The 24,687-nt window shown below is 46.9% G+C and overlaps 1 protein-coding gene across 2 annotated transcripts in view; it reads right to left on the reverse strand.

Annotated features, from left to right (window-relative positions):
- VSTM5 (V-set and transmembrane domain containing 5) overlaps positions 1 to 21,761 on the reverse strand; it is a 28,090-nt gene extending 6,329 nt beyond the window's left edge. For both annotated transcript variants that reach the window (XM_020286659.2, XM_020286657.2), the window contains exon 1: positions 21,630 to 21,761. In XM_020286659.2, the coding sequence (XP_020142248.2) occupies positions 21,630 to 21,720 (91 nt within the window). In that variant the 5' untranslated portion in view covers positions 21,721 to 21,761. The remainder of the gene's footprint in view (positions 1 to 21,629) is intronic.
- Between the last annotated feature and the right edge of the window lie 2,926 nt (positions 21,762 to 24,687).

Raw genomic sequence — 24,687 nt, forward strand, 5'->3', positions numbered from 1 at the left:
ACTGGCTAGCATTCTTCTTTAAAGAAAAATTCTTTCTCTGTGCACCTCCCCACTCTTTTTTTCTTAATGTCTCTACAGACTCATGGATTCTTTTTTTAAGATGCCAAACTCCATTATGATCATCATAATTTTTCCTGCTGGGTTGTCTTATATTTGGCCAGTGGGAGCCTCTTCAGGCCATTTGTGAGTTCCTTAAACAGTCTTCACTGGTTTTTAAGCATTTCCTTGAATGGATTGCATTTTAACAAGAGCCCTCATGTTTTAAAGCAAAGATTGAAAAACTTGGGATTGGGGAAGATTGGTGAGATCATCTTGAACAGGTGGGTGGTCTTTTTGCATTCTGTGCTCGTATCACATGGTGTGGCCATTAGTTCCATTCATGGGCCACCTTTGGTGATAGAAGCCCAGGATGAAGAGTCCTGGTCTGGTTTTATACACCCATGGGAGCTTGATAACAAAAAATCAGACTCTCCAAGGTGAAAGCCACCTTACTGGCCAACACCCAACTGAGTGGTGTGGGAATTGAAAGAGCTCACCATTCAACCTCTGTTTGACCTCTTCCTTACAGTGATAGAGAGCTCTCTTACTCATAGGGCAATTTCCCATTTGGGGAAGGTGTATTTAGAAAACTCCCTTTTATTTCAACCTGAGCTCTGCCCCCTTGGTAGCAATGCAGACTACAGATGTTCTCTCCCAGTATGGGGGAGCCCTTCAGATACCCAAGAACTGTTCTCATGACTCCCTGGATCACTCCTTCTCATTCAAACCCTCAATGTGTGACACAGTTATTCTTTAACACAGAACAAAGTTCAGAGTTTAAAGTTACTGGATTAAAGAAGAACACAGAGGACAAATTCCAGGCCAGCCCTAGGAGGGCAGGAATCATGAATTTTCTTCACCACTGGGTCCCCTGCACAATGCCTGGCATATAGTGGTTGGTCAATAAATGTTTGCTGAGTAAATGAATAAGTGAATGACCAAATATTTATAGCAACAGGAAGCATGAGCCATTTCCTAATAGGAAGGTTGCTGCTCTGGTGGTTTGAAAAATTAGGTACATCTAAAAGCTGACACACATATAGGGAAGAGAGCTATCATTAATTAAGGCCTATGTGCCAGTTACTATATTATGTATTTCACAGTCATTATTTCTTTTGCTTTTTACATGACAGTACCATGCCCACATAGCTAGTAAATAAAGGTAGGATTTCAATGCAGTCTGATTTCAAACCCTGCATCTCTACTTTGTGCTCATCTACCTATCATCTATTTGTCTATGTTTCCTGATTTTTTTTTTCACAATATTTGTTAATTGTTTATTTATCAAGAGAAACTATTCCTCAGCCTGCATTTTCATAGCTCAGGAACACAAGTCAGTGGCAAACTTCTATGTAAATCAACCCAAAGAAATTCTTTTGTATTCCAGAATCACTTTGCACTCTGAAAGATGAATGATTATCACAATTAAATTAACACATCTGTCACCACCCATGCTGAATATTAGATCACCAGAATTTGTTCGTCTTATAACCGAAAGTTTGGACTCTTTGGCCAACACCTCCCCCTTTCTCCCAACCCCCAGCCCCTGGCAACTACCATACTACTGTTTCTATGAATTTGATCTTTATAGGTTTCACGTATAAGGAAAATCATGCAGTATCTGTCTTCCTGTGTCGGGCTTATTTCATTTAGCATAATGTCTTCCAGGTTCATCCATATTGTCACAAATGGCAAGATTTCCTTCTGTTTACAGCTGAATAATATCCATATATATATTTAATCCACTCATCTGTCAATGGACATTAGGTAGTTTCTATGTCTTGGCTATTATGAATATGCTGCAATGAAAATAAGGGTGTGGATATCTCTTTGACACACTGATTTCAATTCCTTTGGATATATACCCAGTAGGATTGCTGGATTGTATGATAATTCTATTTTTAATTTTTTGAGGAATCTTCATATTGTTTTTCATAATAGCTGTATCAATTTAAATTCCCACCAACAGGGTGGGAAAAAAGGGTTTCCTTTTTTCCATATCCTTGCCAACATTTTGTTTTTATTTGAGATAGACTCTTGCTCTGTTGCCCAGGCTAGAGTACCATGGCGTCAGCCTAGCTCAAAGCAACCTCAAACTCCTGGGCTCAAGTGATCCTCCTGCCTCAGCCTCCTGAGTAGCTGGGACTACAGGCATGAACCACCATTCCCAGCTAATTTTTTCTATTTTTAGTAGAGACAGGGTCTCACTCTTGCTCAGGCTGGTCTAGAACTCCTGACCTCAAGCTATACCTTCCTGCCTGGGCCTCTGAGTGCTAGAATTACAGGCATGAGCCACCGTGCCTGGCCCTCCACTTTTCTTTATAAATTACCTAGCCTCAGGTACTTCCTTTATAGCAATGCAAAACAGACTAACACAAGTAATTTCTTGTACTTTTTTGTATTTCTGTAGTACCCATTGTAATATCTCCTCTTTCATTTGTAATTTTGAGTCTTTTCTCTGTTTTTCTTATTTTTTTAGTCTACTAAGGGTTTACCAATTTTATTTATCTTTTCAAAACACCAACTCAGTTTCACTGATTTTTTCCTATTGTTTTTCTAGCCTCTATTTCATTTATTTCTGATCTAATCTTTATCATTTCCTTTCTTCTGCTAACTTTGGGCTTAGTTTGTTCTTTTTCTAGTTCTTCGAAGAATAAAATTAGGTTACTTATTTGACATTTTTCTTTTTTCCTTATGTAGGCATTTGTAGCTATAAACTTTCCTCTTAGAATTGCTTTTGTTGCACCACATACATTTTGGTATGTTGTGTTTCCATTTTTGTTTGTTTCAAGATATTTTTTAATTTCCCTTTTGATTTCTTCTTTGATCCATTGGTTATTCAGGAGTGTGTTAATTTCCACATATGAGAACTTTCCAATTTTCCTCCTGTTATTGATTTATATTTTCATATCATTGTGGTAAGAAAAGATACTTGATATGATTTAAATCTTCTTGAATTTGTTAAGATTTGAGAAAAAACTCCTCTTAATCAGTCAAACTAACCAGGCATTTAACTAGGTTTTAGGAACAAAGAGTTTCTCCCCCTATCAATCTACCACATTTAATTAGGAATAAATGGTTTATAGCAAAAACGGAGAATTAACAGTTCTAAGGGTTTTAAGGCAAACTGCCTGACAACTGTTTAATTAAGAAGTTGAATGGAGGCTGGACATGGTGGCTCACGCCTGTAATCCTAGCACTCTGGGAGGCCAAGACAGGAGGACTGCTTGAGCTCAGGAGTTCAAGACCAGCCTGAGCAAGAGCGAGACCCCCGTCTCTACTATAAATAGAAAAAAATTAGCCAAACAACTAAAAATACAAAAAAATTAGCCAAACAACTAAAAATACAAAAAAATTAGCCAAACAACTAAAAATACAAAAAAATTAGCCACGCATGGTGGCGCATGCCTGTAGTTCCAGCTACTCGGGAGGCTGAGGCAAAAGAATCGCTTGAGCCCAGGAGTTTGAGGTTGCTATGAGCTAGGCTGACACCACAGCACTCTAGCCCAGGCAATAGAGTGAGACTCTGTCTCAAAAAAAAAAAAGAAGTCGAATGAATGAGTAACCACCTCTGAACCTCACACTAAAATCATTATAGAATAAGTCCAGATTAACTTAGTGGCTAGGCCAATATTCAAACCTGGCTCCAATGTTCTACTCAGGGAGGCTGATTCAGTACCTCAGATCTCACTTACAAAATAGATGCCAGGAAGCCATTAATAAGAATGAGCTTTGCATGGGCAAGGAAAGATGTCTGTGATGTTACTCAGTTAAAATAAATTTATATGCCAGGTGTGGTGGCTCACACCTGTAATCCTAGCACTCTGGGAGGCTGAGGTGGGAGGATCGCTCAAGGTCAGGAGTTCTAGACCAGCCTAAGCAAGAGCGAGACCCTGTCTCTACTAAAAATAGAGAAAATTAGGTGAGTGTCATGCCATGCAGTTGTAGTCCCAACTACTTGGGAAGCTGAGGCAGGAGGACTGCTTGAGCCCAGGAGTTTGAGGTTGCTGTGAGCCATGATGATGCCACTACACTCTAGTCCGGTTGACAAAGTGAGACTCTGTCTAAATAAATAAATATATAAAACAGCAAAATATGATCTTATTTATATTTGTGTAAATATGTGCTAGTACGTACATATTATATATGGAAAAATGTTGGAGAAGTATGTACTAAACTGTTAACAGGGATTACCACTCAGAGATTGGATAGCTAGAGAATTTTATTTTCCAAGTTACACATTTATGTAGTTTTGAATTTTCAGTTATTTATTGAACAGATAATAAAAATGCATTTGAAAAATCTTTTTAAATACCCCTGATTAGACCAGCAATCTGGCCAGCAAAGTTTAATGTTTAAAAGTTTACCTTTGCATCTTCATTATTGGTCTGTGTGAAAACAGAGAGGAACTAAATTTTTAGCCATCTCCCAGATAGATGGGGATAGATAAAGATATCCTCCCTTAAAGAACAGGCCACAGAATTGAATATTTTAGCAGGACAGAAGTCACTGGAACCTGAACCAAAGGGCTTCCTGAAAGCCTAATGTCCTGGAGCTGGTGAGACCCCCCAGAGAGCTAATCAGAGAACTGTGGAGAGAAGGTACTCCAAGCACTAGGCGGGTACAACTATTTACTGAGCAATAGGCTGGAATACAATACTCAGAACTGTTACTCCTTTTCTTACAAATAAATTACATAAATTGTGCCTTTTGGTTTAATAAAGTTGATTATTTAAGAGGGGGATATATTTCCTGAAATCACAACAAAGGTGCATCCAGATAACAGTTACAGTGGACAAGAATAACAACTAATGAGGAGGCAGATATATCGCAGAGATGGTCTCCGAATTTAAGGAGTCACAGAGAGACATCTTAATTAGGATAACTCATTTTCACCTAATTTAATTGGAAACCACTTATCTAGCAAAAGTAATCATCAGATGCAGCTGAGAAGTAGAAAATAAGCAATATTGTCATTGTCATCCTGATCAAGCCTTTAAGCAGCTAGTATTAAGTCACAAAGCCTAGGGTTTACGAGTTGTTTGTTCTTGGTTTTGAGACAGGGTCTCATTCTGTTGCCCAGGCTTGAGCGCAGTGGTATGATTATAGTTCATTGCAGCCTTGAACTCCTGGGCTCAAGCCATCCTCCCCTCTCACCTCCAAAAGCGCTGGGATTACAGGTGTGAGCCACCACAACTGGCCAGGTGCGGGAGCCTTAATTCAGAAAACTGTTGGAGTGGGGTGGTGCAGTGATGAACCACATTACAAAAGAATTATTTCAAGTGGTAGTGCGGTGTAGCGGAGACACCTGATGTGGGACCTCCTTGCTGAGAGATCCGGAGAAAGTCCTTAGTTGAGGAGAGCCGAGGCTGTCCCAGGAACGAGGAGAGATGACACGTATAAGGCCAGGCACTGAGCAAGGACACAGCACTGGGCGCTTGTCCAGGAGCTGCAGCCCCCATCTCCCCTCTCTGATCAGGTCTGTGTCACTGGCCTCACAGTGACTGACCAACTGTCCCAGTTTGCCCAAGACCGAGGGATTTCCCAGGATGCTAAAACAGGACAGTCAGGAGCAAAGCAGGGTTGGTCACCCTATCTGAGACTCAACAAAGAAACGTCGAAGAGTAGAGAGAAAACGCCAAGATAAACAGCTGCTTATTTCTGAGGCCCCCAAGGGGCTCAGCAGGGGACAGGCAGAGGCAGGGAGCTCGGTAAGCTGAGGGAGAAGCAAAGCCGTCTTCCCTTAACCCCCCGGCTCCCTAACACATACCCTGGGGGACAGCATCCCACTCGCCCCCATTTGAGTGGGAGCCTTCTGCTAGTCCCTGAGCCCAGCACCCAGCACCCAGCACTGCCTCGGCTTCCTCAAACCGGCACTGGCTCATCGGGTGTGGTCTGGTGAGGACGTGATTACAGAGGAGCAAATAGAGGTTCCCTGAGGTTGGGTGATTTGCTCAATGTCACAGTAGGTGGCTCAGCAGAGATTCAAATCCCGGGCACTTTTTCACTGACCTGATAATGAGCCCGGAAGTGTGCAGCAGTTGGGGAAGGGAGAAGACACTCATTCCGGCTGGGGCATAAAGGATGAGATTTAAAAAGCCCGGGAAAGGAAGCGCAACCCCAGCCGAGATTACAGGGGCCCACCCAGGGAGGCACGAGGGATCTGCCAGACCCTCACGTTTGGGACCTGATGGGTAAGGTGGGCAGGGTGGCCATTGCAGGAGGAATCTGTCACAGAGACGGGGGCAGAGGCGAACAGGCTGGAGATTACCGGAAGGAGTTCGCTCTCTGGCGGTGAGCACCCAAGGGTGTTCACATAGAGCTGTGATCTGAACTGGGCTTTGGGAAGGTCAGCCTGGCAAAATTCACGATCTTACCATTTGCACACATCACGTGGGCTGCCCTGGGCCCACCACAGGTGCTTGCCCTTCCGCACAACCCAAAGCTAGAGCTAAACAACTGGAGACCGCCTGAGGCACTGGGTGCAGCGGTGCCCTATGTCGTCTGGCCGCCCTGGGCCTCTTGGGGCAGGGAAACCAAAGTGCGCATGCCGCCGCAGGTCGCTGTAGACTGTGAACTCTTTGTCCTGTACAGAGTTTGCATCCTGCTCATCTCCGAACCCCAAACGCCCAGCACTGCGCCTGACACTTTTTTTTTTTTTTTTTTGAGACAGAGTCTCGCTTTGTTGCCCAGGCTAGAATCAGTGCCGTGGCGTCAGCCTAGCTCACAGCAACCTCAAACTCCTGGGCTCGAGCAATCCTTCTGCCTCAGCCTCCCGAGTAGCTGGGACTACAGGCATGCGCCACCATGCCCGGCTAATTTTTTCTATATATATCAGTTGGCCAATTAATTTCTTTCTATTTATAGTAGAGACGGGGTCTCGCTCTTGCTCAGGCTGGTTTTGAACTCCTGACCTCAAGCAATCCTCCTACCTCAGCCTCCCAGAGTGCTAGGATTACAGGCGTGAGCCACCGCGCCCGGCCTTGGGCCTGACACTTTGTAGGTGCTCAACATACACTGGTAAGAATGAACGAACGACGTGCACGCCCTGCCTGTCAAACTGATGCCAACTGGGAGAGATGAGGGAGGGAGTATCGGTGTCGAGCTGGAGGACACTGGACCCAGCAGAGGGAGGTGCTGGCAGGACCTCTTTCCCAGCCCCGAGTGTACTGAGAGTTAAACAGCTAGGAGGAGCAATGGCACAGTTTTAAGCCACAGCTAAAATATCTATGTTACTGCCCAACTCGTGCCATTCTTGAAACAGGCCAGCCAGGAATTTGGGAAACACAGCTTTGTGCAGGAGGCCAGCGCAGCACCCCCAGTAATGGCTTTCCTGTTTCGCTGCAAAGAATAGTGCTGATGACCGACATCGATGTGATGACTGACACCGACGTGATGACTGACAAACGATGTGCACATGTTTACAGGGCACCCAGCCCTTTTGCTAGCTCAGGTGGTAATTCCCCCTCAGTGCCTGACTGCTCAGAAACCAACAACACCCAGCTCATCCAGGAGGAGGCTCCCCTTTGATCTTGCTGCTTAACGGCGTGGGAAGTCAGCCAGACCCAGCAACATGGACACACGCAGGTTTAGGTTGGAGGCTGCCAGGCTGCTCCCCTTCACCAGGTTTCAGAATTTGCACCCAAATCAGAAAAATCACTGCAAAACTGCAAGAGTCACCATTTCTATGGGCAACACCTTTTGGGTACAAGATGTTATACACAACTATCACAAGCCAAGGCTGGGAAAGTTGAATGACTTGGCTGTTCTCAGATTGGCAAAGATGAAGTTTGATAACATTATGTTATCAGGAGTGTGTGGAAGTTACACTCAAACGTTGCTGTGGTGATTGTAAATGGGTGTAACCTGCCTAGAGGTCGATATGACTAAATCTATAAAAATATTGAAATAGCACATAACTTTTTTTTTTTTTTTTTTTGAGACAGAGTCTCACTCTGTTGCCCAGGCTAGAGTGCTGTGGCGTCAGCCTGGCTCACAGCAAACTCCTGGGCTCAAGCGATCCTTCTGCCTCAACCTCCCAAGCAGCTGGGACTACAGGCATGGGCCACCATGCCCGGTTAATTTTTTTCTATATATTTTTAGTTGGCCAATTAATTTCTTTTTATTTTTAGTAGAGACAGGGTCTCACTCTTGCTCAGGCTGGTTTCGAACTCCTGAACTTGAGTGATCCTCCCGCCTCGGCCTCCCAGAGTGCTAGGATTACAGGCGTGAGCCACCGTGCCCAGCTTAGCACATAACTTTTGACCTGGAAATGCCACTTTAAAGAATTTATCTTACAGGTAATATAGGCACATAGATGCAAAAATGTACGTGTCAGTGTTGTCATGAAGCATACTGTGAGCAATTGTAATAGCAAAAGATTGGCAATATACCTACCTGTTCCCTGGTAAGGGACCAGTTAAATAAATTACCAATCAATATTCATGCTTTGGAATACTACAGACACATTCAACAGAATGAGGTAGATCTATATGTATTGATATTAAATGATCTCAAAAATAATGAACAAAGCACAGGGCAGAACAGTGTGTAGAGAATGCGTACTTATATGCATATACGCACATTCACACACACACAGATGAACACACAATTATCCGTATAAATGCATAGGACATCTCTGAAAGGTTACTCTAAAAATTAGGACCTGTGGTTGTCTTTGGGGAGGAGACTGGTTATCTGGAGTGGAAGGAAGGTTTAAATTTCACTCTATATCCTTTTGAACAGTTAAAATATTTTAGCAAGTTTGTGAGTTAAAAAATAAAAAAAACTGTGACCCTAAAACTAAAAAAAAAAAAAAAAATGCAAAGATTGGGTTTGAGTCTCAGATTTTTCACATTTGGAAATGTTAGTTACTTACACTTACCCAGTTGACAAAGTATTATCTCAACCTCTGCAGGCAAGCAGGAGACTTGGACCAAGGGACTATGCATTTTCTTTCCTGGGCACTTGCTTATTTGATCACTGTTTTTCAGATAAGGAAACTGAGGCTCAGAGACATAATAAATGTCCAAATTTTTGCTAAGTAAGAAATCAGAGCTAAGACTGGAACCCAAGTCTCTTTTCACTGTCCCACAGCTGCCTTTAATAATATAAGGCACTTTAGTACAGAGGTGGAGTTTTACAATGTCTTTTATATTTCCCTAAATAGCACATCACTCAGTGCTGGTGAAGATTTGACAAGAAGCAAGAGTCTAGACTTCCATTGTCCAACACAGTGGCTGCTAGCCATATGTGGTTATTGAGCACATGGAATTGGTTAGTCGGGGCTAGGCTGCATGCAGTTGCTTACGCATGTAACCCCAGTGCTTTGGGACGCTGAGGTGGGAGAATAGCTTGAGGCCAGATGTTTGAGGCTACAGTGAGCTATGATTGTGCCACTATACTCCAGCCTGGGTGACAGAGCAAGACTCTGTCTCTAAAAACAAACAAAAAAAATATATTTATTATTTTAACAATACAAGCTGATAGAGGAGAAAATATTTTAAAAATTGGCTAGTCTAAATTGAAATGTGCTCTAAGTATAAAATGCACACTAAATTTTGAAGACTTAATACTTAGTATGTAATACAGGATGTAAAACATCTGATTAATAATTATTTTACATTTATTACATGTTGAAATGATGTTTTAGATATATTGGATTGAATAAAATATATTTTTTAAAGTTAATTTCACCTGTTTCTTTTTACATTTTTAATGTGATCACTAAAACATTTAAACGTACATATGTGGCTCACATGTGTGCCTTGCATTATATTTCTATTGAACAATGTTGTTTTAGACTATCACTTCTCCAACCTCTTTTTTTTTCTTGCAGAAAAAAAAAAAATCCTGTTCCCTGGAGGTTGTTCCACTCTTTCTCCCTCTCAACAATGTGAGCTCTCTGTCCCCATCTTTCCTCTCCATTCCTTAAGCACGCTGACACCTTTTTCTGCAAGCTACAGAATCATTCCGGGCACCTCCATGGACAGTCCATCCCGCAACCTCATCTATAGGAACATCCCCCTCCACCTCAGCCTCCAGGAAAGCAGCATGTTCTTGCCACAACCTTCTCTCCTTCCTGCTTAGCATTTAACTTCTTTCTTTCTTTTCTTTCTTTTCTTTTTCTTTCTTTCTTTCTTTCTTTCTTTCTTTCTTTCTTTCTTTCTTTCTTTCTTTCTTTCTTTCTTTCTTTCTTTCTTCCTTCTTTATTTCTCTCTCTTTCTCTCTCTCTCTCTCTCTCTCTCTCTCTCTCTCTCTCTCTCTCTCTCTTTCTCTCTTTCTTTCTTTTAACAGAGCCTTGCTCTGTCACCTGGGCTAGAGTGCTGTGGCATCCATCAGCCTAGCTCGAAGCAACCTCCAACTGCTGGGCTCAAGCGATTCTCCTGCCTCAGCCTCCCAAGTAGCTGGGACTACAGGCATGTGCCACCATGCCCAGATAATTTTTCTATTTTTAGTAGAGATGGGGGTCTCACTCTTGCTCAGGCTGGTCTCAAACTCCTGACCTCAAGCAATCCTCTCACCTCAGGCTTCTAGAGTGCTGGGATTATAGGCATGAGCCACTCGGCCCTGTCCAACCCCTTCTCTTGGCCTCAGCAGTCCTCTCACTCTGACTCCCTCTACTTCTCCCCGTCCAGCCTCCTCACTGCCCTCCCTACCCAGCCTCGCTTCCATGGCCCGCCTTATGCACTCCTGCCAGTTCTCTAAACGCCAGACTGTCTGCTCATCATATCTACCTGGCAAGTCCCCAGCCCTGCATCAATGGCCAAGTGCAAATGCTCTTTCTCTCTGCCCATATCTGAGTGGCCAGCCCTGCAAGAGGATGTCCCACCGCAGACATTCTTCAGAACAATAAAGCACGTTGTTTCCAGTGTAGATCCAAGATCACCAAATTCAAGGGGGCCTCCATACTGCCAGACAATCTTACTATGTGTTTCACATAAATTCATTCTTTCTTCTTCCCAGTTATGATGACAACCTCCCTCCAATCTCTTTGGACCTTTAAATTCCTTGGCATTCTCAGCAGATGACCTCTTCCTCCTGGGACACTGCTGACTGCTCTCCCCTGCTTGAGTTGTTTGTGGCTCTGGGCCATCACGCTCCCCAGGTGTTCTTCCCACCTCTCTGGCTGTTCCTTCTCAATCTCTTTCAAAGGCTCATCCCCTTGGCTATGGTTTGAATGCCTGTCCCCGCTGAAACTCATGTTGAAACTTAATCTCCAACTGTAACAGTACTAAGAGGTGTGGCCTTGAAGAGGTGATTGGGTTCAAGGGCTCTGTCCTCAGAAATGAATTAATCTATTCATGGATTAATGGATTAGTGGGTCCACAGATTACTGGGTTATCCGGGGGTGGGTCTGTTACAAAAGCCAGTTTGGCTCTCAGTGAGCCTCTACACCAGGTGATGGCCTGTGTTGACACAACTTGGGACTCTACAGAGAGTAAGCACCAGCAAAAGGGCCTTCCGGATGTGACCTTTCAACCTTGGATTTCCCAGCCTCCACACTGTAAAAATAAACTTTTCTTTATAAATTACCCAATCCGTGGTATTCAGTTTTAGCAACAGCAAACATACTAAGATACCCTTCGATCTGCCACTGAATGATGGAGTTCCTTGAGGCTTGGTGCTAGGCCCTCTCCTGTACTCTGTATTCTCTCTCTAGCCAATCCCATCCATGCAAACAGCGCTTAATCCAGTTACTTCCAAATTCATACCACCGACCTACACTGCACCTGAGTGTCAGACTCGTGAATCCAACTGTCTGCTTTACCTCTGCACTTGAGAGTTGACAGGCACTTCAAAATCAACATCTTTAAGGATAAAGTAAATGCATGCACAATTGTGTCTATTTTCCTTAGCCTATCAGGGAAGATACAGAGAAAACTGGTAACTAGTTGGCTCTGGAGGGTAAGGGGAAGAGCTAGGTGGCTGGAAGACAAGAGTGGGAGGGAGACTTTTAAGTACACATTTAATTTTGGACTGTGTGCACACTACCTATTCAACCAAAAGCAAAATTGAAAAGAATTTAATCCACTTAAAACAAATGTATAATTTCCTCTCTATATTTGGTCTTCCAGTGTCTCTAACCTCAGTGAAAGGCTCTCACAGCCAGTCAGCTCGACAAGACACCATCGTGACACTTCCTCCTTCCTCACCCCCATATTCCATCTGTCCATCTGTCCTACAACATAACTTGAATCTGACCTGTGTGCTCTCCGTCTTCCACCATCACCCTAGTCTGAGCCACCACTTCATGTATGGTGACAATGGTCTCCTAATTTGCCTCACTGTGCCTGCTCACTCCCCCTGTAACTTATTGTCTACACAGTATCCTGAGCGATAGTTTCTTTTTTTAAATTTATTTTTATTATTTTTTTTCTTTTTTTAGGTTGTAAGTGGAAGTGATAGTTTCAAAACTTAATTGTATCTTGTCACCCTCCTGCTTGAAACCCTTGTGTAACTCCCCATGGCTCTAGGGATAAAGTCAAAACTCCTTCGAAGGCTTGACTGGCCAAGCGTGGTCTGGCCCTGCCTACCACTCAGGCCTCAGTGTCCTCAGCACGCCTCATACCCTGGGCTCCCAGCACACTGCCCTTTCTTCGGCCTCCTGGATTCATCATGTTCTCCCCCAACACAGGGACTTTGCACGCGCTGCTGCCTCTGCCCTTGTTTGCCTGTTAAGCTTCATTCATTCTTCAGACCACAACCATCACCTCTTCTGGGAAGCCTCTCCCAACCCCATGCCAGGTCAGATCTCCACTTACATGTTTTCATAGCACCTTTCCATCATAGTAACTACCACCGTTTGTCAGTATACACTTGTGCATTTAACACCGGTTCCCCCTTTAAATTATAAGTTCCATGAAGGCAGGAGCTTCCTATTGGGTCCCTGTTACAGCCCCAGAACTCTACAGAGTGCCTGGCACATGGATGGGGAAATCCCGAGCAGTGACTTCCCCTTATAGGATTACACATCTGATCTGTGGACCAGCCTGTGGTGCAGTACTTCTTATCTTGGACACCCAATCATAGCCAGAATGAGGGCCAGTGGGTGAAGATTAAAAGAAGACAGGTTCTTGGGAGCAGAATTGAAGTAGTATCTGCAGAATGGATACATTCACGGACTCTGGAGTCAGACGGACTTGTGTCCAAAATTTAGCTCTGCTAGAAACAACTGAGTGACCTGGGGTAAATCACTTAATTTCTCTCAGCCTCTGTTACAGAATCTATGAAATAAAGGTAGTATTATATAATAATGCTGTGCCAACCTCTTGCAGCAAAGTTTAAATGAGACAATACATGCAAAGAGCTTATCATAGTTTCTAACACTTGGTGATCGCTCAATAGATACTAGCTGCGATTGATGAGATTTCTTTGAGGATGCACAGAGCTCCTTACTGAGGTAGTGAGCTCCTTATCCCCAGGAGGGCAGGAGCCCAAGCTGGAGTCATACCAGGGATCGACGCAGCAGATCTGAGACTGGGGGCTGGGATGTTGGGTAGAGGAGGCAGGTTCTTCCACCCACATCATACAGTAGGCAAAGAACTGGAATGAACATTTGTAAATCTGAGATTCTTTTCTGGAAGCGTGGCAAGAGATTGGGTGACCTGAAGTTCCTCTCTGTGGAACTCCTTCCAGAATCTTTCTAGCACACCTTTTCTAGGCACAAAGAAGAGCCACCCCTGCTGGAAGGCTGGACTGTTTTGGGAAAGGCTGCGAGCTATGGAAAAGTCACTGCAGTGATTCGAATCAGATGCCAAGGAAGTCAGGCATGATGGTGGCGACTGCCTCACCCTGCACAATACTGGGGGTGGGGACCTGGAGGGGTTTGCCCTCTGCAAAGCCGGGCTGCAAGACTCAGGGCCAGGCCTGGGGAACTGGAGGGTGGGGTCAGTAAACGTGTGTTGAACAGGAAGACAAGGGAAGGATGAGGTGGTGCGATCTCCTAATTCTGTTGGAGGGACTTTATGGGATGCCTGAAAGCACTTGGAAGAGGGTTATAGAGTGATCATAAGATAGTTCAGGTCTACACATGAGTTAGAGTACCGCAGGTTAGAGTAAATACTCCTCCAAAGAAACTAACAGGCCAATTCCTCTCCATCCTTTAGGTTTTTGTTTAAACATCACTTCCTCCAGGAAGCCTTCCCCAATTCCTCAGCACAGGTTAGGGGCCCTAGTTCTGTGTTCCCTGTTCCTCTGTAGAAACACACCTATGCCACTCTGTTGCCTCCTAATGAACAGTTCACCCTCCTACATCAACTGCCAGCTGTGTGAACATAAGGACTGGCCCATCTTGTTCTCCACTGAATCTCCAGGGCCTAGCACAGTGCCTGGCCCTGTGGGCTTCCCATGAACACTTGCTGAATGAACGAATGTCTCTAGGCAAGCCCCTCAGCCTCTCTGAGCCGCAGTTTCTGCACCTATTAAATGGGACTCATGGTGCCTCTTTGCAGGACTTCTGTGAAGATGAATCAAAAGCAGCTATTACAGCTCCTGGCATGAAGTAAGTACTTAGTAAACAGTCACAGCTATTACTGTCTTGTAATTGTTATTAACAGTTATAATACTGGCTTTTCTTCCCCTCAGTTGGCTGGAGGCTATTATTAGTGATCTTTCCAAGCCACACATTTGGCTGTGTCTTCCCTGGCTCTGAAAGATCTCAGTAATCTGGTTCCAGTTTTCTTTCCCATCCCCCTCTCCCACGCCCAATTCCAGGTGTACCAAGCTGTGGACCACTTCCCACTGGGCCTTTCCCACTCACCCTCAGCTCAGATCACCCCTCCCCTTCTTAGGTTCCCGCTAATGCTTCCACTCTCCTCTGCCAGCCCAGCTAGGCACCCACGGCCCAGTCACAGCCTGCCTTGCGCTGGAGTTAGATGAGTGACTGTCGTCTCCCCTGTTAGAAGGGACACTGGGCACCCCATTGTGCTTAGGCCTGAACCACCAGCACACAAAATATGTGACATTAGGGATGACTCCTTTACGCAGGGGCTGGCAAACTGACCATCTACCTGACATACAGGAGCAAGTTCTGGTTCAAGAATCCCTGAAATTCTATCCCAAAGCACGGAGAAGGCCTGGCGGATGGGGAGAGGAGAGGGGAGTCCTGGTGTTCTGCTCTAGGCATTGGCTTCCCAAAGGAACGTGAGCCGGCCCCACAGCGAGCCGGGGTGGGGATCACCTGTTAGTACAGAAGGACAGTCAGTTAGAGGAGCTTTACGTCAGGGTCCCTTGCCAGTGCCTAGTGCCGAGGGACCCAAGTGTCCCTCCTCCTCTGGCACGAGTGAAGGGTCTATCAGAAAAATTATTCCAGCACCTTCCCCCCAAGACCTTCCCAAGCTCCATTCCCTTAACTGTCGGGCAACTCATTAGATTGAATACAAGGAAACAGACAGGAGCTGAAAAATCTGGTTTAACTAAAGAGTGGTCACCTTCTACTGGCCTATGATGAGAGAAGCTGCGAGCACTCACATAGCCCCCTGCTAAGAACCTTCTGTCTCCCTGCTCACCTGACTACCTCCTACGTGGCCATCAAGGCTTCTTCCTCCCTACTCCAATCATCCCGAGGTAACTGCTTTTCTCAGTGCCCCAGGGCATCGGACATCAAGGCACAGGTTCAGGATCTGACTTCCCCTCCGGGCTACTCAATCCCCCAGTGCAGGGACCTGCTGTGTGCCCCAGCTCCCAGCACGCTGTCCCAAGCAACATAGATGTTCAGGAACTGTTTCTTGAACCGAACCAAACTTCACAGCAGAGCAGCCCTGTCTTCTGCCCTAAGCCTGGTGGGAAAGTATTTACAGATTTGTTGGGATAAAACCACAAATCAGACATAGGCGAGACTCTACAACACAATGGGGGGGTGTTCTGAGAACAGGAGGTGGGAGACGTGCCCGACAAGCGGTGTCCATAGGGCCAGACTAAAGGAGGGGACCTGGAGATGGTCTAGGCCAGTAGCTCATTTCCTGGCCACATACTGGAACCACCGAGGAGTTTAAAAGCAAAATGACACAGTGCCAGGGTCCTGCTCTCAGAAATACTGATTTCATTGATGTGGGCCTCTGTCAGTCTTCTAAGCTCCCCGGGTGGTTCTAACGTGCAGCCTTGGCTGAGAACCACTAAGCTCACCCACTCTCTGCCCTGTGCACTCAGAGAAGGCTGACCTCACTTTCAGGGGTTATGGGCAGTGCTGGGACTGCAGCTGATGCTTCGGGCCCTTCCCCTCTGCCACCTGGGGGTTCTCTGCAGCAGGGCTCCTCTCTGGGGCCAGCATGGCCCAGGCTGAGCTGACCCCCGGGGTGCACCTCAGCAGGGGGAAAGGCCTGTGTGCTTCCTTGACCAAGGAATGTCCTGTCCTCCCTTTACTGCCCAGTGCGTGGGTTCCTCTTCGCCCACAGGGCTTACTGGTGCTTTCCCAGCCCAGCAAACAGGAACAAGTCATTTTCCAACTTCGAATCTGCAAATCCCCCTCCCTCCCTCACACTCCCATTCCTGCTGGATAAGTATGTCCTTTCCTGCCTGTTTTTTTCAGGGAAAACCCCTGTACAGGGAGAGCAGCATGCTGAGTGCACAAGCTGTGGGGCTCCAGTGTCAGTGGGGTCTCTGTGCGGGGCACTGGCTAAGTCCCAGCAGGTGCATGCCAGCGCAACACCCACTCCCTCTCCTCCTGCCAGGCCCCAGAGGAATCATGTACCTATTTTTTTTTTTTTTTTTTTTGTGACAGAGTCTCACTCTGTTGCCTGGGCTAGGGTGCCGTGGCATCAGCCTAGCTCACAGCAACCTCAAACTCCTGGACTCAAGCAATCCTCCTGCCTCAGCCTCCCGAGTAGCTGGGACTACAGGCATGGGCCACCATGCCTGGCTAAATTTTTCTATATATTTTTAGTTGTCCAGCTAATTTGTTTTCTATTTTCAGTAGAGACAGGGTCTCACTCTTGCTCAGGCTTGTCTTGAACTCCTGACCTTGAGCGATCATCCCGTCTTGGTCTCTCAGAGTGCTAGGATTACAGGTGTGAGCCGCCATGCTGGGTCTGTGCAAACTATTTTGTGAGCACCTGCTGTGTGCCCGCAGTGCTCTTCTCCAGTCTGTCCTGCTGAATACACTTGCTCAGTTTTTCAAGATGACCCAACCTCACTTTCTCTAGGAAGCTTTTTCTGACTCCCCAGGCTTTCCCAGCGACTGGCAGAAGCAACACACATCCTCTCTGGAAGGACTAAACTTCAGTCCAGGCCAACAGAGATTGCAGCAAAGCTACTGATTTGTAACATGCATCCTGACTTTAGATATATTAAGATGTTTTAAAAGGGGGAAAAAAAGGAGTCTTACAGCGGATGAAGAATATAGCTGTTCTTAGGACCTGGGGATCACGGAGAACAGAGGGTCTCCTGGCCCCAGCCCCCTTTCCAGACCAATAAGGAGTATACTCAGGAAGGCTTATTGAAATCAGGAACAAAGAAATTTCTGGTTGACTCCACCGTTCCCTCCACTGCTTCAATTTAGTCCTCTGGGTATTTTTTGAGTACTAACCCAGTGTGTGCAGTGGTCTCTGTCCCTGTGCATATCACTAGCACTCCACACATCACCCTGTGTTAGGGGGTCTGTCTCTCCCCCGAGTGAGGGCTAAAAACTGAAAGCTTAAATGTCCATCAAAGGGTGTGGCTAAGTAAAAGGTATATTTATATGATGACATATGTAAGCCGTTGAAAGGAATGCATTGCCTTATCAACATAGAGGGAGCTTAAAAAATGGTGTAAAAACTAAGTTGCTGAATAACAAGTACAGCATGATTGCATTTTTTAAAAAGTATACTGAAAACCCACTTTTTTTCCCCAGTGGGTACGCAAAATTATTTTCTATAAATCTGAAAGGCCAGTGCAGAGTAAGTTTGCACCTCACTTGACTGTTTCATCTGGGGCCAGCACGCAGAGCTGGGTGCAATATAGGAGTTGCTCCGGAAATGTGTGCCACATGGAGGCTGCTTGGTCGTAGGGGTGATGGATCTGGAAGTCTTTGAGGACCTCAAGAGAATTCCTCCTGCACCAGCTCCCTCCCTTTCTCCTCCATCCCCACTCTCTGCTTGTGGCTGCTCTGGGTCTGCCCACTCCCTTCTCAGACCCAGATTCAGCCCTAACTCTGTTGTGTTTTCCTGGGAACTGGACTGTGAGTGACTCACGGGGGCAACCTCCTCCAGCCCTGCCCCACCCTGTTAAAGGATGCACAGGCACAAGTGTGTGTGTGTGTGTGTTGGGGGAGGTGGCTGCTTCTTAGAAACTGGGGTTGGCACAATGAGATATCACTTAACTCCAGTGAGAATGGCCTTTATCAAAAAGTCCCCAAACAACAAATGCTGGCGTGGATGCGGAGAGATAGGAGCACTCCTACACTGCTGGTGGGACTGCAAACTAGTTCAACTTCTGTGGAAAGCAATATGGAGATACCTCAAAGCGATACGAGTAGATCTACCATTTGATCCAGCAATTCCACTACTGGGCATCTACCCAAAAGATCAAAAGTCACTTTATGAAAAGACACCTGCACTAAAATGTTTATAGCAGCACAATTCACAATTGCAAAGCTGTGGAAACAACCCAAGTGACCATCAATTCATGAGTGGATTAATAAAATGTGGTATATGTATACCATGGAATACTACTCAGCTTTAAGAAACAATGGTGATATGGCACCTCTTGTATATTCCTGGATAGAGCTGGAACCCATTCTACTAAGTGAAGTATCTCAAGAATGGAAAAATAAGCACCACATGTACTCACCAGCAAATTGGTATTAACGGATCGACACCTAAGTGGACATATAGGAGTAACATTTATCAGGTGTCGGGCAGGTGGGAGGGGGGAGGAAGGGATGGGTAAATACAACCACAAGGAGTAAGATGTGCAGCATTTGGGGGATGGTCACACTTGAAGCTCTTACTCGAGGGGCGAGGGGGGCATGGGCAATATATGTAACCTTAACACTTGTACCCCCATAATACACTAAAATAAAAAATAAATAAATAAATAAAAAGAAAAAGAAACTGGGGTTGGAACAAGAGCAAGTTGACTGGGGCCCAGGCCATTAGCTAGACAGTCCTACTATGGTCTTGGACTAATCAGCTGCTTCCAAATAAGAGGGAGCGCTGGGTACTCATAGGCCTGAGGGCCAATTTAATACGAAAGGACATGGACAAGGGTTCTAGAAAGATGCTTCCCCCTGGCCTGCTGGGGAGGCCTGTCAGCTTTCCACAGGGACAAGCCTGTAAGTCCTTGTCCTCAGCTCAGGCTGCTGTAACAGATTATTACACACTGGTTGGTGTGGCTTAAATCACAGACATTTATTTCTCACAGTTCTGGAGAGGCTGGGAAGTTCAAGATCAAGGTGCTAGCAGAATCAGTCTTTGGAGAGGGTCCTCTTCCTGGCTTGCTAATAGCTGTTTTCTTGCTATATCCTCCCATGGCAGGGGAAGAGAGAGAGAGAGAGAGATTTGGTCTCTCTCTTTTTATAAGGACACTAATCTGATTATGGGGGCCCCACCTTCGTGACCTCACCTAAACCTAATTACCTCCCAGAGACCCCACTTCTAAATACCATCACACTGGAAGTTAGGGCTTCACTATATAAATCTGGGGTGGGAGGGGGATACAAACATTTTAGTGTCTATAACAGTGCCATTTACAGAGGAAAGACTTCAAGCACAGGGTGTCTCTGTGTTTGTGGGCATGCTTTAACAGACTTCAGTGTAAATGATGAATACCAGAGTTTCTAGATGAAAGCTTTTGACAGAGGCTAGAGAGGCAGTGAAGGGAAGGAGCTGGTGAGAGGAAGGAGGCCTCCCTCTACATCATGAGGCCCCAAAGCGCAGGCCTCATTCCTGGGGGGCACACATTCACTCAACACCTTTTAAGGTGCACATCCTGGCTAGCCTTGGGCAAGGGTAGGGACCCAGAGCTGAAGAGTGCTTGCAGTTGTGCAAGAGACAGATCTAGTCCGTGGATAACTGCAAACTTTTACCTGTCCTCCAGGTTTGCCCATGCTGTGCTCTGTCTGGGACACCCTGCACTCCCTCTGTCCCGTTCCCCTGGCTGCTCCTATCCATATGTTAGGTCCGGGCAGGTGAGGCTCCCTAAGAAAGGTTTGCTCTGGTTTCCCAAGTCTGGGCTCTGAGCCTCTAGGGCTCCCTGAATGAGGAGCCTTTCGCCTCTCAAGGCTTGCCACTCCAAGGCTGGTAATCTTGTTTTCTTGTTTGTCTTTCCCGTGAGACCGAAGCTTCCTGAGGACAAAACTGTGAAGCAACTTATCCTGACCATACACTGTGGCCTGCTTCCTGCAGGGAGAGGGTTAATGTGGGAGTGAATGACTGCATAATATGCTGTGGCAAATGGCTGGCATCTACCCATGGTGACTGGAAACCTGGTGCTAGGGGTTTGAAAACCAACAGGAAACACCATCGCAATGACAAACACACCCACACACCTGCAGAGACTAACCACCAGCTATTTCTTGATCCACAGCCGCCAAAGGAACATGCCCCGTTTTACTGGGTTTCTGAGATTTGCAACCTCCAGTGCTGGGTTCTAGCCAGAGAGGGTAAAGGTCGAGCGTTAGATTGCTCAGGGGTTGAGTCCTGGCTTCACCACTAAGCAGCTGGGCACCCGGTACAAAGAACACAACGTTTCTGTGTCTCAGTTTTCTCACTTGTGAACAGGAGTAAGAGTAGCACGTATTTCCTAGGGTTGCCCTGAGGATTAAATGACGTGAGTCTTGTGAAGTCTGATGGATGGGAAAGACTTAAGTGCTTAGTAAGTGCTGGCTCTTACTGCAGGTCCTCTCACCCCCAGTGACCCTGCTCTGGTCACTCTCTAAGCCTCATTGGCCATATGTAAGATGGGAATGATGATGCTAATGATTAAATGAGAAAGTAAAAACTGCATTATAATCGGCTGCTTGTGTCATGGGAGTTTGTGCCTTACATTCAGACTCTCCAGGCTGGGGATTCTAGGGCCCGGCCACCCAAAGCCATCTGCTATGGGCTGGGGTGGCGAGGACCAGGACCATCTCGGCCTGAGGAATTCAGGCCCCAACGCCCAACCCTTGTCCCCAGAATCCCTTTTCCTCAGGAGCAGGCTGCTGGGGGTCCTTCTGAAAGGCCAGGGAAGCCTGCAGAACCCACAGATGCCCCGGGCAGCCCACCGTAGGGGGCGGGGTCCGTGCGCCCTTGGGGGCTGCAGTCTGGTTATTCCAGGAAAAAAAGAAAAATTGTTGCAGACTAGGTGGCCACCGGGCGGGGAGCCGGTTATCTCCGCTCTGGCTTCCGGCTCTGATAACTGCCGGGTGGGGCTGGCGCCCCGAAATGGCCCAGGTCGCCAGGGCGCTCTGCTCTGCCCGGGCTCCCCCGGCCGCGCCCGGCCAGCGAGGAAGCCCCGGCCCGCGAGGAAGCCCCGGCCCGCCAGGAAGCCCCGGACCGCGAGGAAGCCCCGGCCCGCCAGGAAGCCCCGGACCGCGAGGAAGCCCCGGCCCGCCAGGAAGCCCCGGCCCGCGCCCCGCCGCCCCGCAAGGTGGGCACCCGCCCGCGCCCCCGCCCCCGCCCCGGGCTTACTCTGCAGACAGCGGGCTGCGGCCAGGCAGAGGGCGAAGAGTCCTAGCGAGATGCCTCGGGTCTTCCTCCTGCAGCTCGGCAGAGGCCTCATGAGCAAGCCTGGGCGGCACGGGCTGGGCACGGCTCCTCGCGGGAGCGGCGCGGGCCGGGCTGTGAGCTCGCCGCACCGCCGCCGCCGCCGCCGCCTCCGGCTCCTGCAGGTTCTCTAGGGCTAATGCAGATGGGCTGGTTGTACTCTGGTTGAACCAGTTCCCAAGGGGGGAGGGAGAAAGAGAGAGAGACAGACAGAGAGAGAGAGAAGGGGATGGGGAGGGAGGCAGGGAGAGACAGAATATGAATATGGGACGAATGGGAATGCACACACTGGGAGGTAAATAATGGCAAATAATGAGCCGTCTCCTTCCGTTCACACCCAGTTTTCTGGTGTTGATTCAAGATTCAGCTGGGTGGCAGGAAGGAGGGAAAGGACTAGCTGTTGCCAGAGGACGACCCTCTAATGGCTTCGTGGGCAAAGGGAAGGCTTTTAGGAAAGTGAAATGACAGCTGGGGGTGAGAGGGGTCGGGGAGGAGACAAGGAGACTCAGGCTGCTCTTGGGGAGACATTGGACACTAATGGTACCCATCCACCATCCGCCATCCACCGCCCATCCCTCCAGGAAGTAAGTACTCACTGAGCCTGCTTGTATGCCAGGGCCTGCACATGGCAGTCACTCAGAGAACATGGGTGGAATGGAGCTGGGCACTGTGCTAAGAGCTGGGGACACAAGACAGATGTGGGCACCTGGTTAGACGTCCTAGCAAGGGGTGGGGGCTGGAAACCGAGCAAGGGCTGCACAGTGCGGGCGTTGCCATGATGAGGGAGGCTCAGGATGCTACCCCGGCTCAGACAAGAGTAACTAACCCCCAGGAGGGTGAGGGTGAGGGTGGGGGAGATCAGCGTTGGTGCAAGCTAGTTGTGAAATCCCATTTCACTTTGTTAAAACTGTATTCTCAAAAAGAAAGGTGAAGCTGGAGCTGTGGGTGCTTTTTCTGCCCTTGGTGTCTCAGATTCAGTCTTTTTTTTTTTTTTTTTTTAAGACAGAGTCTCACTTTGTTGCCCAGGCTAGAGTGAGTGCTGTAGCGTCAGCCTAGCTCACAGCAACCTCAAACTCCTGGGCTTAAGCAATCCTCCTGCCTCAGCCTCCCGAGTAGCTGGGACTACAGGCATGCGCCACCATGCCCAGCTAATTTTTTTTCTAGATATGTTAGTTGGCCAATTAATTTCTTTCTATTTATAGTAGAGACGGGTCTCGCTCTTGCTCAGGCTGGTTTTGAACTCCTGACCTAGAGCCATCCTCCCACCTCGGCCTCCCAGAGAGCTAGGATTACAGGCGTGAGCCACCAAGCCCAGCCTCAGATTCAGTCTTAAGGAACCGAGAACTTAATCTTCTAGAATGTCAAGAAGATCATCTTATGCCCCACCCACCACCCCAGTTCCTGTGACACAAATGCCCAGCACACCAGGGTTTTTGGGGCACAATCCATACAGTCATCTTGCCTGCACCAACTACAGGCTGGGAGGGAACCCGGCACCCATAGCCGGGTCACAGTAGGAGAATCAACTATTACAGCATCTGGCAAACAACTGGAATTAACCAGAAATGCCTTCAGAGTTAGGTCCTTCTGAATCATAAGCACAGCCATTAAAAAAATGAAAAACACAAAAAACCAAACAAAAATACCCATATTCTCTAACTTCCCTTGCAGGTAGGGGTTAGCAGTGTGACAGGGTGCATGCCAATGATATTTAAAGGGAAATCTTGGGGTATTTCAGGACAAGTTTTTGCTTTCCTGATTAAAGGGACAGATAAGGCTGGGATATCCCCTCCCTCAATCTCCCTGCCTTGAAAACATTCGATCTGTTTAGATCTATGGCAACTAACTTGCATCCATGAAGTTACGTGGATGAGGACAAAAGCCAGCATGCTAAGGGTAGTGGAGCAGAAAGATAGAAAGACCTAGAACATCATGGTAGTCCGGCATGCTTTCCTGTCTTCCTCTGGTTCCTGAGGGGGACTTCTTGTCAATTCCATGTGTTCCTGGTGAGGCTGACAATAATGGTCCCCTGCTGACTGCCCTAGGGTGGGCTTGTCACCCAGGCTGAGCAGCCAAACTGTTTGGCTCCAGGATGGGCAGTCAGGCCATCAGAGTCTCACCTGGAAATGATAGGGGGCCACAACTGGGATTGCTAAAAACAGGGGATATGAACCTGGAACTGCTGCCACCATTTTGCCTGTCCAATGGAGAGGGCCCTGGATTAAGAGCGAAGCCAAGATGAGACAAACTGAGCTGCATTTCTTTTTCACAACCCCATGCATTTCATTTTCTGGGGAAAGAGATCGAGGCCTAATAGCATCATTGGAGCTCTGGAATTCTGCACCTTTGGGTTTGCTGGTTATCAGCAAATAAATGCCCTCTTTTGCCTCAGCAAATTTAAATTGGATTTTTATGATATAAAATTGAAAATGTCCTAACTAACACAAATAGTGTTGTTGGCATTGTTCTGTTTTCTTTATTCCATTTTCAAGGGCTTCAGGAATCACTTGCATTTGTTTGTTTATTCATCAAACATTTAAATCTGTCCCCGGACTAGCCAGTATGCTAGGCACCGTTCCAAAGATGAATAACTTGTGATCTCTAGTTCCAAGAAACTCACCAACTAGTGGAGATAAAATGATCCAAATTGAGAAGGGCCTCCAGACCCAGGGGTTCTTCTTGCTGTGGCCAAGGTATGAAGACACAGCTGTTGGCTCACTGTGGTATGCCTGGCACTTGGCAAATGGTAAGTGCTTAACAACTCTTTGTTAAGTGGATATATGGATGATAAAAACTGAACCATGAGAAATGTAAGTTAGAGAGAAGGAAGAATCTCGTAAGATAAAGATGTGATAAAGGTTGGAGTGACTCAGTGATGCTGTGAGTTCATCTCCTGTCTGTCACCTCCTAGCTCTCTGGCCATGGAGAAGTAACATCAACTCTGGATTTCTGAAGCGATTGGACTGTACCAGAAATTGTCAGC

The sequence above is a fragment of the Microcebus murinus genome, chromosome 4, assembly GCF_040939455.1.
Source record: "Microcebus murinus isolate Inina chromosome 4, M.murinus_Inina_mat1.0, whole genome shotgun sequence".
Classification (NCBI taxonomy): domain Eukaryota; kingdom Metazoa; phylum Chordata; class Mammalia; order Primates; family Cheirogaleidae; genus Microcebus; species Microcebus murinus.